This window comes from Saccostrea echinata, unplaced genomic scaffold (assembly GCF_033153115.1).
Source record: "Saccostrea echinata isolate AGI-Se365-2 ecotype Australia unplaced genomic scaffold, CSIRO_AGI_Sech_v1 ptg000030l, whole genome shotgun sequence".
Classification (NCBI taxonomy): Eukaryota; Metazoa; Mollusca; class Bivalvia; order Ostreida; family Ostreidae; genus Saccostrea; species Saccostrea echinata.
This window is the reverse complement of record NW_026889779.1, coordinates 30367499-30381598: the sequence shown is the minus strand read 5'-3', so window position 1 is coordinate 30381598 and position 14100 is coordinate 30367499. Positions and strand designations below refer to the sequence as shown.

Sequence of the window (14100 nt, the reverse complement as noted above, 5' to 3'; positions counted from 1 at the left end):
AGGAAGTATATATATATATATATATATATATATATATATATATATATATATATATATATATATATATATATATATATATATATATATATATATATATACTGTATACAGGGTTATTTTCGCTCCGTGTTATTTTCACCCTTTCAAGTCTATAGGAAAAAAACTCCTCATATATGTGTCTCCTTATTTACAGATTTAAAGGTAACAATCATCACTGTGCGTCTTGTCCATATTCGAACAGAGGAGCTAATATATGAAAAGAAATGTTTTCTCCATAAGCTTCCCATTTGAAAATTTTGAAAGACACATGTCCTCGCATCATATACTTGTAAACTTGTAAAAATTAGAAAAATTTTCTTTCTTTTTGAATTATTTCTAAAAGGCTGTATTCTATAAAAAACCAACATAATAAATAAATATCGGATCATCTGTATATTGGAAATTCTTTACATTGTCCATTTTTAATAAAATAAACAAGGAAAAGTTGTTTGAAATATCTTTATATTATCTAAGTCTGTCAACAATGAATGCCATCTATCAATTTGCATCTTGACAAGTTGGAGCAGGATAAACAAAAACAATTAATTTCTGCACGTGTTTATGGTAATTACTACATGGTTCTGATTCACAGATATCCTCTGAGACATTCATCTTTCCTATTAAAATAAGAAAAAAAAGATTTGAACACCTTAAATTGTGATATCTCAGGATAGCCACGTTAGAGATTTCTGGTTAGTAGTTATAGCTCTACTGGTATCATAAAGAAGGATGTATCCTAGTATAGTCTACCTGTGTAAATGGTCTAATCAGACCAAAACTATAGGAGAAGTGTATTTTAAACGAATTTCAAGCTAACATCATTTGTTGAAATAAAAAACTGATGAAAAGAATATAGTATCTTTGTATAGTCTACTTGTGTACAAATTCATTGACATTGAACAAGAACTGTAGGAAGAGAAGCATTTTGAAAGAATTTCAAGGAAATTTTTATTTTAGTAACCATGGTAACACTGTTTGTTCAAATCAAAAAACCATAACAAAATTAGGTTTCTTAGAATAGTTTACTTGTATACCAAGTCGAATTGAAGTTAGGCCAAAACTTTAAGATGAGTAGAGTTTAAAAATAATTTCAAAGACATTTTTACGTTAAGTAATCATGGAAACAACGTTTGTTGAAATCAAAAACCGACGATCCGAATTATGTATCTTAGTATAATCTACTTGTGTACCAAGTCTTATTGAAATTGGTCCAAAACTGTAGGAGGCGTAGCGTTTAAAAAAATGTTTACAGAGCCAACCAGAACAACAGACACTTTACCATTGTTCAAGCTCTTTTGGTCTCTGACCAGTAGAGCTAAAATGTGAAGGAAAATGTGGAGTTCAATGGGCTTTTATTCAATAAATGTGCTTCTAATAATTGTGTAAATTTCATATCTGCAATGAAATCAATGTTAATTTGTTTTTATTAGAATAATATCTAAATTAATCTTCAAGATGTTATCGCTACTCAGCTATGACTTTCATGATAATAATATTTACTTTTTATGTTGCATTCACGATAGTGATACAATCCTTTGTTCACAAACTCTGGTCGAGAGCTCACTGGAAATGCTTCTCAGGGCCTGAAGATTGTTGACATAGTAAACATTATCTGGGCTACTAGCATAAGTCTCCAATTCCGTTCGATTGGCCCCCATCACACCTTAAAGTCGATAAATATAAAAGAAATATATATATATATATATATATATATATATATATATATATATATATATATATATATATATATATATATATATATATATATATATAAATTATTTATTTTGTAATATTTTTTGTAAGCAATATTTTACTTGCAAGTTAATTGTTGTTTATTAAAAAGTGTGAAGTGTGTTGTTCATCATTGATATCTATTAGATAGTTTGAATGTTATATAGTTATTGTTTACAAGAGAAATCTGTTAAAAAGTTTTAAGTGCATTGTTAAAAAGAGGCTTCTATTAAAAAGTCTGGGGTGTAATCTTTATTGCAGGGGTATCTGCATGTATTATGAAAATCAATTTGGTTATTGCAATCGAAAATTACGCTTTTGAAAATAGACGCGATGATAGAGTACAAATTTTGAAAATCGTGGGGAAAATAATGCTAAAATTATTCTAGAATACTAGCATACAGTAAGTGCTTACAGTTCAGTAACATATATGTAAAACACGAATATCAATTATAATCTTTAGCAATGGAAGGGTTGACGATACAGTACAATTACTGCCGGTAAAATGCATACTTGTCCTAAGATTTGCTTATTTGCCCCATATTTTTAACTCGATCATTTAGTAAACATATAAAGAAAAAATATTACTATATTTAGTGACTTTCAAAAAAAAAACTCTTTTAGATATATTCATTAATGAATACAAGAAAAAGAAATATTCATCGACTTTAATTACATTGGACGTTTCATATTTTTTTCTCCTTCCCAGTTGTCTATAATACAGAATTTTTGCTGTAGGAAGAGCAATTCGACGTATTAAACAAGCAATTTATGACATAAAAACAAAACGAGAAATAATTTATTTTTTTACCTATTGCAAAGATCAGAACACCGCTTTTCCTTAATTTGGCGGCTTCATCCCTCGCTTTGAATGGATTAGTTGCTTCTCCATCAGTAACCATCACTGCAATTTGGGGAACAAGGCGTGGTCGACCTCCTTTGGCGGGAAGGAATCCTTCCTGCATCTTTTGGAAGGCCAGATGCATATTAGTGTTTCCTCGTTCCCAGTTTCTACCATGGATTCTATTAAGGACAAGAGTTTTATCTACTCCATCTCTTAGTTCCAAAAAACGTGAAGCGCCAGTGCTGAACACGACAGCACCTACCCTCGTTTCATCTTCAGCAATGTCAAATTTCTCCACCAGGTCATTTACGAAATCTAGTTCAATGCTGAAGTTCTTCGGTGACCCGATGCTTGTTGATTGGTCGATGGCAAATATGACATCAGCAACATGCTTGAAACATTCTGATAAAAAAGATAAAAAAGGTACAACTGATGATTCTTACAGAGACTTACCCAAATTTTCAAAATTTAAAAATGCTCACCACTATTTAAAAATTGAATATCAATATTGATTTGTTTTTAAGCTTATAATTTGAGCGTAGTCTTATTTACCCTGAATCTCCTTTTGACAGATGAGATTTATTAGATAAATGACAAAAAGGAGTTTAATGCTTGGAAGAAGTATCACGACTCAATACAAAATGGAACTATTTAAAAATATTAATGCATCCATTTACTGTAAACCAACTACTAATCGCGTCATTTTTTATTCGCAATTTGTGAAAGTCCTGGAAATAATCTCTTCATTTTTAAAACACTCACAATCAACCATTTAGAGAAGAATTATAATGACAGTAGAAACGACATCGAATATTTTCATTTACTATAAAGTACATGTAATAAAAATTCTGCGAGAACTAAGTTTCGCAACTGAGGAAATATTTTACCCGAATACGTAATGAAATAAATAATCCCCGGCGAAAAATATTCGCAAGTAATGTATATGAATTAGATTTTGTCTTTTAATAAAAAAAAATCTATTTGAAAAATGTGTTTGTAATTCAAGGACTCAGTCTTCAACAAGTTAAATTCCTTTAAATCCTTCATTAATTCGAATTATATGAATCTTGTTTGAAACAGTATTTATGCATGGAATGTTAATTTACGAATCAAAAAAAAAAGTTGCAAAAGGAGTGAAAAAAACCTACATAGACACAAAAAGAAAAGTATAATCATACATTTCTGTTTTTCAAATAATAATGATAATAGGCCTATGTTCATAAAAATTGGAATATTAAAATTTCAGCAATCCAAAACAACATTAACTTTCACGAAGAGATTGTAGCGATCGTTTATAAAAAAAAAAATCTCTCAGTAAGAAACTGAGGAGATTGTAGCGATCATTTTTAATAAAAGTCTCTCAGAAAGAAACTGCAAATTCTGGTATACATATATGGTAAGAAAGTAATCTAACCGGTAATCACATATATCAAGTAAGAATTTATTTGTACTGAAAAACACTGTTCTTACCTTCCTCAGGTTTATTTGGTTTCACAGTTGTTGTCTCTCCAACTAAAACGAGAATTTTTTTTATGATTAGGAGTATTTTGATTTAAGTTTCACTTGAATAACTCGGACAATCAATATACTTGAAGAGAATATTTCTAATAATATTAGATATCATTCATTAACGAAATCAACATTGTCCGAGAGGTTTAAACAGTCACGTAGCATCGTTTTTCAAAGTGGAAGTGGATGGGCAGGCATAAAATTATTGACAGACAAAAAAGAGAGGGGGGGGTCTTTCAGTGAAAATTCCCATACCATATTAACATCATTAGACCACCACTCTCCAAAAAATTCGGAGGGTACCCTATCGATACTACTTGTCTTTAAAGTGTTTGTAAAATATGTCCCTCATAATTGCTTAACATATGTATCCTTTAACGGATTTTGTAAATCATTTAACAATGTATTTTACTCACAGTTTGGATAATGTTATATTTGATCGCATATTTCTTTTAAATGAACTATCATATAAATTTATAACAGAAATCTCAGTACCGTCACAGGTTTTCTTTGCCAACATGTCCTTCAGCTTATCCGTTTTAAATTCTCCGTATGTCGGAACTTTGATGACAGAATCGGGTTCACTGGCCATTCCATAGAGTTCCTGAAACACCAAGTATTGTTTTAACTCAGTATAACATAAAATAGTCCATAATCTCATTGTTTCTGTTTTGAAACACTTAAGCAACACAGAATTTAAAAAGACATTTATTTGAATGTAAAAAAAAAACTGGATAAGGAACATTCATTTCAAAAAATCAAATTGATTGCGTTATGCCCTTTACCTCATCAACAACTTTACCCCCGACACCAATAGCAAAAACATAAATGCCATTGTCTCTTGCTCGCTTAGCCTCCATGAGTGTCAACTGTTTCGCATCGTGTTGTGAATACGAATCTACCGAGCCTGGATTTGTTTCACCATCAGTCATAATTATGGCAATCTTCATTACATCACTCCTGGCACCGTTCTTAGAAGTAAAGATTTCATCATTCATGTACTCTAAAGCCTTGTAAGTTCTGGTTGCTCCACCCTCTGTCTGTTCAATATTCTGAGTTGCCCCCAGAACGCCGTCTTTGTCCTTATGGGTATTGAATTGAAATTCTGGTTTGATGATGTCACTGTAGGACACAGCTGCAATCTGGGTTTTGGTTGGAGAAATGTCAAAAAGGCTAAGAACATCATAAAGAAAGTGGACCTGCGTATCAAAGTTTGGTGGCCAAATACTGTTGGATGAATCAATCACAAAAGCTATGTCTGCTTCCTTGCTACAAAAATCTGTAAAAAAGATTTTATCTTATTATATTTTATTTAAAATGAAGGTAAAAACTTTTAAAAAAAAGGATAATAAATAGAGAAAAACAACTTACGGTCACATAATGCCCCGACCACGAAACTCTGTAAAAGATTAACAGAAGTATATGAAAAAAAAACTAAGGCTGAAAATTTGATGTGCAGTGTTAACAAGACAGAACTTTTTACCAGTGCCAACACAGTTTTCGTCCACATTGTTAATATCCAGCAGTCTAGACACTGGAGGGTACGTTATGTGTGGGCTCACCTTTAGAAAAACATGGCTTTTTATGGAGTTTGCGAGTTAATTTATTTCCTTTCGTGTTATTTTGAAATGAGATAATAATTGATAGTTGTTTAACACTAATTTCATATTTCATAATCACACCAATTTCATACTGTCATTTTCATTTTTTTTTAAATCCAAGAAAAAAATGAGAAAATTGACTTTGCCTTTGATTGCGGAAAATTGCTACTTAAAAGTACATTTAATCACTTTCAATCTGTTACCCCTTATTTTTGACAATAGTTGTAAATAAAACCTCATACATTACCATGAGTCATAGAAATTACCAATAACGTGGTGCCATTCTTCTTTCTGGATTTTTTGCTAAATGTTTGATGAACTTCATAACGATATAAAACTGATCATAAAAACACATTATTTACAAGTACTGAGCAAGATAATCACATCAAAAAGTCGGAAAACCGTTTAATACATGCATTCACAATAATTGAACATAGCAACATTCAGTAAAAATTCATGAAATAATTTGTCCAGAAATGCATTTCAAATAATTCAACAGCACATTTTTTCATAAAGTAAGTGAAATAAGTCTCACTTGTTAATTATTTTATGTAAAACTCTGCTGAGGTAAATATATCTCTTACCATTTTTATGGTCACAAGCTGAAAAACTCACCCTTTTTTGATTATTGAAATTGAATTTGTCGTTCACTTTTCATTAGGAACAAACAATGTGGTATAAGCTATAGATCACCCATTTTATATTAATTCATTGTAAAATGTGTATATAAAACCTAATAAAATGAAGCTCAAAAATGCAGTTTTAATCATAAATTGAGAGCAGAGCAAAAACTGACCTATAGAAACAATAAAGATGGGATCATGTGAAATGGTGGATTAAGCATTCCCTGTCGACCATCTGCCGTGAGCCCTTTGTCTTGATAGGTGAACGGAGTAATCGATGGACCGAATAGTACAAAACTATTGATTTTTAAATAATTTGTATTAAAGATGTCGTCGACATTTGACCTTACAAGAAATATATTTGCAAACATTTCATTATAACGATCATTGTAACGATTTGAGAGTTTCCGAAATATTGACATTAAACGAGATTGTTGATAACCTAGTAACAACAACTTATTGGTCAAAAGCTGTCTTGGTGTAAAGATTGTACTTAGAACATGTTCTTGTGTATCTAAACAACCATCTTCCCAAGTCAAAGATTTCTGATCCACCCCGCTGTACATAAATATGTAGAGCGGAATGGATCAGAAACCACTGATTTGGGAAGATGCGAAAACAAGTAAAAAATAAACACTATTCACAGGTTAAAAACGTAAACTGGTACATAGATAATGGAAGTTGACGTTCGAAAAGATAATTCATCAGGTTTTTCTTTAAATTTAGTTTACCATCAATGTCTCTCTAGTAAACACTTCCAAATATGAAACAAATGCGTCAGACTATGTGGGATCTTTTAGTCCGAAATCAGTGAGATATATAGAATCAATGTAAGAATAAAATAAACAATGTATATTGATCGTCTTTGTCGATATATCTAAATATCGAATTTAAGGTCCCAGCAAAAGACTTTTATCTAGAACTTTTTAAAAATAAAAAAAGCACAAAACTCCTTCTCTTGTTAACATTTGCATTAAAATTTTATGGAATTTGCAATATCTTTTATTTTATAATAACCAAAAGCAGAGCATTCAATAAAACTGCCAATGCAGCCTCATCTTCGATGTTTCTCTTGGATACTGCTGCAAACTCGACTTGACAGTCGACTGACAATTGATGACAACGCCTCCAAACTGTCCACACTAAACACATGCTGAGAATCGGGATCGCTGGACAATTCGTTCAGCTGCGACAATCTGGCACTCTTCACACCTTTAAAATTTATATCATTATCTTTTTATGTTTCAGAATAATATTCATACAATCATAATATATTGAAAGAAAGTAAACAATCACAGATCAAAACTATGTTTACACTGACTGTCACTGTATAAATTTTACCAATTGTGAAGATCTCCACTCCTTCACTTTTCAGCTTATTCGCCTCCGCTAAAGCTCTATAAGGATCGGTCGCCACTCCATCTGTAACAAGTACAGCTATTTGAGGAACTTGTTTTGGGCGGCCTCCATTTTCTTTCGAGAATCCTTCCCTCATCTTAACAAAAGCTTTATCCATGAATGTATTACCCCGTCCCCATTTTATGTCATGGATTCGCCGGATAACGTCGCCCTTGGACATTTCATCTTTGAGTTCGAGAACACGATCTGCTTCGTCACTGAAAACAACAGCTCCAACTCTTGTCTCATCTAGGCCTACATCAAAGTTCTTCACTACTTTAACCACGAAATCCAGTTCCAGACTGAAATTCTTCTCCGATTCGATACTGGTCGATTGATCAATGGCAAATATAACATCAGCAACTAGTCTGAAGCATTCTGCGTAATAAGAATATTTAAACTTTTACTCTTGTGATTCGCAGAATAACTGAGATATAACATGTTACCTGATTTTTTTTTCATATATAGTGTTTTTGTAACAGTATTTGACAAAAATCCCAGAGATAAAAGAATCTCTTACGTTCTTGAAGCGGTTCTAATGGTTTTTCTGTAGTCAGCTTTCCAACTGCAATATCAAATCATAATTAATCATATTTGAATCTTTATCCAATATTTAATCAGTAAACCATTTTACACATCGAAGACTCAATAATGTAAAATAACATATTTTCGATGGGCCAAATTTTCGTAGTTTGTGGAAAAATGTTGGTGGGGATTTAATTTCGTGTTTGAGGAAGTGTAGATTACTTATCTGCCATTTTACATTTCCTGGAGAAAATGTATCTTGAGTCTTTCAAAACAACCGTGAAAATCCCAAGAAAATTAGTGATTTCACAATAAAGTTCTACATATCAGTGCAGTTTCTTACAATATCTTACGTTCGAAGTGAATTTAAAATTCAAACCTGAACATGCCCTGTACGCGACTAGTTCCTTCAATTTATCCGTTTTGAATTCTTCATACGTTTTTACTTTTATTGCAAATTCTGCCTTTGGTTCGCTGGCAATGCCCATTATTTCCTAAAAATTTCAATAAATTAAATATTCACAGTAAATTATTTCTCACCAACTCGCTTTTACAATGCATGCTAAAAATGTATATTACATGTAATTTGAAAATAATGACATTTTTTCTTGAGAACGTATTTTCTTCATCTATCTACCATTTTAAGCATTGATTCACTTCAAAATTGTGTATGAGAACAAAAATTCTAAGAATTGCCTCATGTAGGATTGGCATACCATATAAAGTATAAATATCTTATATTGCATCGAAATTGTTTTGGTTTTACAAAAAAAAAAGCATTAAAGAAAATTTGAAAGTCTCCATTTCTTTATAAATTCATTTGTAAATTTAAAAAGAAAGAAAATCTTACAAAGAAATCCTTGTTTCATAGCACTACATTGCATTGTGTGTTATAATATGTTGTAAAAAATAATCTTAAAGACATGCCAATATTTATGCTTGTAACATGCACTAACTTTCTCATTAATTCTGCTTCCAATTCCAATAGCAAAAACATTAACTCCATTATCTTTGGCCACTTTAGCCTCATCTTGAGTCCAATTGATGGCGTCTTCTAGTGACAAGTCATTATCATGACCTCCCGGATTTGTCTCTCCGTCTGTCATCACAATAGCAATTTTAACAGCGTCATTTCTTGCGCCATTTTCTGAATTAAATATTTCCTCGTTCATGTATTCAAGGGCCGTATAGGTCCTCGTAGCGCTTCCTTTTGTGTATTTAATGTCTTTGATTGCTTCTAGAACTTCCATTTTACTGCTGAATGAATTAAACAGAAATTCTGGACTGGTGACATTACTAAACGATACAGCAGCTACCTGTGTTTTAGCAGGTGAAATTTCGAACATCTTCAAAATATCATAGAGGAACTTTACTTGTGTGTCAAAATTTGGTTTCCATATACTTCTGGATGAGTCAATTACAAACGCAATATCGGCCTTTTTGCTGCACATTTCTAAAAGGAAAAAAATGATGGCTAATAAAATCTATGAAAAAGAATGAATCTGTTAAGATTCTTTTAATAATCGGCAATTCTGTCTGAATATCTTTTTTTCTATTAACCCCCAGAATCAAAATACGAGGGGTGATCAAAAAGTTCGCGAACTAATTTAATAACTTCCTCAAAAGAAATGAAATGAGGTTTCAGTGTTTATTATTTTTTAAAGTGGTCCTCTCCGATTTTAATGCGCATCTGCCATTGTTCTGCCCATGCGCGAATCACGTGATCAAGGCGGTCACGTGACATGCCCCGTAGCGGTCTGTTCACAGAAGCTAAAAAAATTTTCGAGTCTTATATTTCTTACCATGTAAGTTATTTTTTATAACAAGAACAGCCCAATTGTCAGAAATTGACAAATCTCGGCAATAGGATAGGTGGATAAGGATATCCCTTCCCAGAATTAACATGGTGACCATCACAACCCGAGTCCTCTGTCTTGGGAGCGTCGTTTATCCAATGTGGATAAAGTATGGACGCCTTCTCTTTATCATATCTCATATGTTTAAAGTCTAAAGTAAACGATATTTTAGGGATTTAATAATCATATTATTGTTAAGATATTCAACTATTTTTCTAGTCGTAACTTGGCGATGTTTGATAACGAATTGCTCAACTACGGACACATCTTTTCCCCGGCTTGCTTTCACTGGGCAACAGAACAAACATTATTTTTAACCATCCCCCTGCCTTCACTAAAATAATCAATCTAATTAATGATTGGACTTCTGGTAAGTCTATTGTCTTCATAAACCTTGTACAAATTATCATATTCTACCGCAAAGGAATTTCCAAGATATAACGTCAAACTTCACAGCCCTTCGTTTCTCGAGTACGACTGAGTCAACCATTTTTTGTCACAAGTCACCTATATATTGACGTCATTTTCACTTTGTGACGTCACAAACACCTAGCAAAATATTATTTAACATAATTTGCTATTTATAGAACATGTGTATGACTATATGTTTGTCAAATTTCATTCTGATCTGAATTGTGGTTTTGTAAATATTGAGATAGTTCGCGAACTTTTTGATCACCCCTCGTACAATGTTGAAAAACTAACCGGTTTTTTGAATCTTCAGGAAGTCTGACATTAAGTTAATAAGAAGTAGACGTACTATGCTTTCTTTCATTCATTGGAAATAATTATTAATTGCAAGGCAAAAACTGCACAAAGAACCAAAGAACTATATAAATAGTCCATGTGTAATTTATATATTCTGCAATGTAAATTGCATAGAATTTTGGGAAAATTAATTCCTCGTGATGCCGGTTATAATATGTACTGTTTTTGAATTTAGCTTGTTAAATTCCGTTGAATAAAAGCTGAAAATAGAAGCTAAAAATATATAGTTCTAACCTTGAATATATACATATTTTTTAAATTATGCAGAAAAAAAGAAAATTCATTGATTTGTTTTATAAAATGTATATCGGAACTGTAGGTCTCTGGTTGAGAAAATTCGGACAGACAAAACTCTCTGGTTTGTCTGTCCAGATCTTCTCAACCAGGGATCTAAAGTTCTGCAGCTAGATCGGGGATGTAGATTAGGTTAATTACCGTTATTTATAAAAGGTATGTTGTTAAAACATAGTTATATATAGCGTTTTATTTATGGTTCTAATTAAATTTTGTCCAAAACTACACTTTAAGACACCACAAAGTCTACCACATCTGTTTCATATTTGGATGTTTTACTGACTGTAGACGAAAAGGACCAACTAACAACTACATGTAAATTGTATGACAAACGAGTTGGCTTCAGTTTTTCCATTGTCAACTTTCCTTATGTAGTTATATTCCGCTATCAACTGCATATGGTGTTTACATCTCCCAACTTATTTGATAATTAAGAACATCCTCTGAGTACGATCAATTTTTGAACTGAGGCAGGCTACTGACAGATAAATTGATGTTACAGGAATTTCAACCTTCTCGTATAATGTCAGCATTTCGTTAATTCTGTGGTATATAATGATCCTGTTAGTATATAAAACCTATCATTGGGTCGTAATTTTGGCTGATCTATTTTATACCAATTCTTTTATGCTAAATTTGACTAAAGAATGTTTCGTCTACCTGATCAATACATAGGGCTCACAGCGGGTGTGACCGGTCAACAGAGGATGCTTACACCTTCCATGCACCTGATTCGATCTCTGAAATTTCAGGGGGTCTGTGTTTTATGCCCTGTTCACAGATCTGTTTGTAGATTTTTTTTTTTTTTTTTTGATCGATCACTTTGTTATCTTAGCCTTTTTATAAGAAAAAAAAAACAATAACTTTCAAGATGAATTTTGTTTATTCCTTATTCATGAAATAAAATTGTAAATCCCTCATCAATCTTTAACGTATTAAGTGCATACACGTACATTAAATTCTTTAATAAATTCACAACTCACAGTTTTATTAATGTAAAATATTAGCTCTTAGTGTAAAAAATTAACCCTGAATGTTAAATAACGAAAACATTAACCACTAATGTAAAATAATTTTAGATAAAAGTTTGCATTAAAAGTAAATGATACAGAAACAACTTTTTGTTTCTCTTCTGTTACTTTCTTCTTTTGAAAGTTTCCCATTTATTTTACAAAAAGAAGAATAGTAATTGATTATTAAGGAGTGTTTCTTTCCACCATCCATCCTGGTAATAAGAGGCACTCGTTTAATAAGCTGTATATATCAGGATTTTGATTTTAAGATAAGCAAAATGTTATTAAAAGAGTATTTTAATTATAATAGATCGAGCATTTAAAAATGTTTTTAATATAAAAAGTACATATTTTTAACGTAACACTTTCTATTCATTACAAGTTTACAAATATGTGAATGATTCACATGAGAAAAATGATTATTTTCTAAAAAAAAAAAAAAAAAAAAAAAAATGTTTAAAAGCCTGTACTGAAGAATAGGAATTAAAAAAAAAATCGGTTTGTGATGGATCTGATATCATTTTAGTATTGTGTACTACTCTTGTCAAAGGAGGTTGTTCTTTTGTTTAGAATATACTTATCATATTGATATGATGCAATTCATTACTTTCGTCATTCTTATGCGATAAAGAATAGGATCTAGTATATTTAGACGTAAAAAAAAAAAAAAATCCAAAAGCCCCTCACCCATCCCCTAATTTTCACTGAAAAATGTTGTTATACTTCAATTTCTTTAAATCCGTCTCATTTTTAAATCACCAGTATTTTTCATGTATCAAGAAACGATTACATTTATATTTCTATACGTATATAAGAAATAATATCATTGACAGTGATGAAACCTCACCTGTACTAGACATTCCAATTTCAAACTTTTAAGAAAATTGTTTTATATTTCTACAAATATTTATACATTACCTTGTGCATCTGATGTCGTTAATATCTATAAAAAGAAATGTTTTGACTTAATCTTTGATACCCTATAATAAAATCGTCTGTTATAAGTAGACATTACTTTTCACATGGTATTTGCAGTACTCTACACACACCTGTCCATACACTATACATCATTTTCTAATCAGCCGTTATATACAAAATTAAAATATAAACTCACGCTCAGTAGAATAAGAGGATAAGGAGTCATGTTCCTTGGACAAACATACAGTAAAATTGCAAGGATATCATAAAGCTTACATGTATTATACAGGTCCTGTCTTGTGTAACTAATTGTTCCCTAAAGTACTTAACCCCTCCCTGATTCTAATTTTCCCCATGCGTACTTAAACCCTCCCTGATTTAATCATTATATTCAAATAAATAATATTTGATATGCTTTGAAGACAAAATATATGCATCTGAAAATAATGCAAAATTCAGAAAATTCATTATCATGGCGACAATCAAATGAGTGATAATAACGCCATATCAAAACTTTTTTCTCAGCGATGTGAATATTATATGCACAGTTTTAAAATTAACTAAACAAAAACTTCGCAGGATCCTGCTTTTATATATCAATGGTTATTTTTTTTATTGAATAATTAGATACAGAGTTAATAGTAAAGAAAAAGTAAGGTATAGTAAAGTATCAATCTTTTGAGAGATAATATTTCAAAATATATGAATTTTAAAAATTTCAAGATATCAAGAGAAATCGTATATTTCACAATATCTCAGCTATTAATATGTTTAGAAAGTTAGAGCTACAATATTTCACTGAAATTCTGTATTGCATAAGTAAAAATGTCGCAAAGTCTGACAAGTTCTACAGCAAAACTAGGATGCAGTTAGTCTCTGAAACAAATAAATGATTTGACATTCAAGCAAAAAATCATCAAAAGCTATGTAGTAGCTATTACCAAATCCAATTTGTAATAATGAGGTTCTTATGACCTACCAATG

The 14100-nt window shown here is 31.3% G+C and overlaps 1 protein-coding gene across 1 annotated transcript; it reads right to left on the bottom strand.

Annotated features, from left to right (window-relative positions):
* Nucleotides 1–481: 481 nt before the first annotated feature.
* Nucleotides 482–13357, bottom strand: LOC133197018 (collagen alpha-1(XII) chain-like). Its single transcript, XM_061332857.1, has 15 exons — nucleotides 13313–13357; nucleotides 13117–13141; nucleotides 9224–9720; nucleotides 8647–8761; nucleotides 8263–8307; nucleotides 7686–8120; nucleotides 7402–7556; nucleotides 5604–5666; nucleotides 5492–5519; nucleotides 4906–5399; nucleotides 4616–4724; nucleotides 4082–4123; nucleotides 2579–3013; nucleotides 1537–1699; nucleotides 482–653 (listed from the first exon to the last, which is right to left on the bottom strand). The coding sequence occupies exons 1-14, from the start codon at nucleotides 13340–13342 to the stop codon at nucleotides 1551–1553; spliced, it is 2622 nt and encodes an 873-aa protein (XP_061188841.1). The 5' UTR covers nucleotides 13343–13357; the 3' UTR covers nucleotides 482–653; nucleotides 1537–1550.
* Nucleotides 13358–14100: the final 743 nt, after the last annotated feature.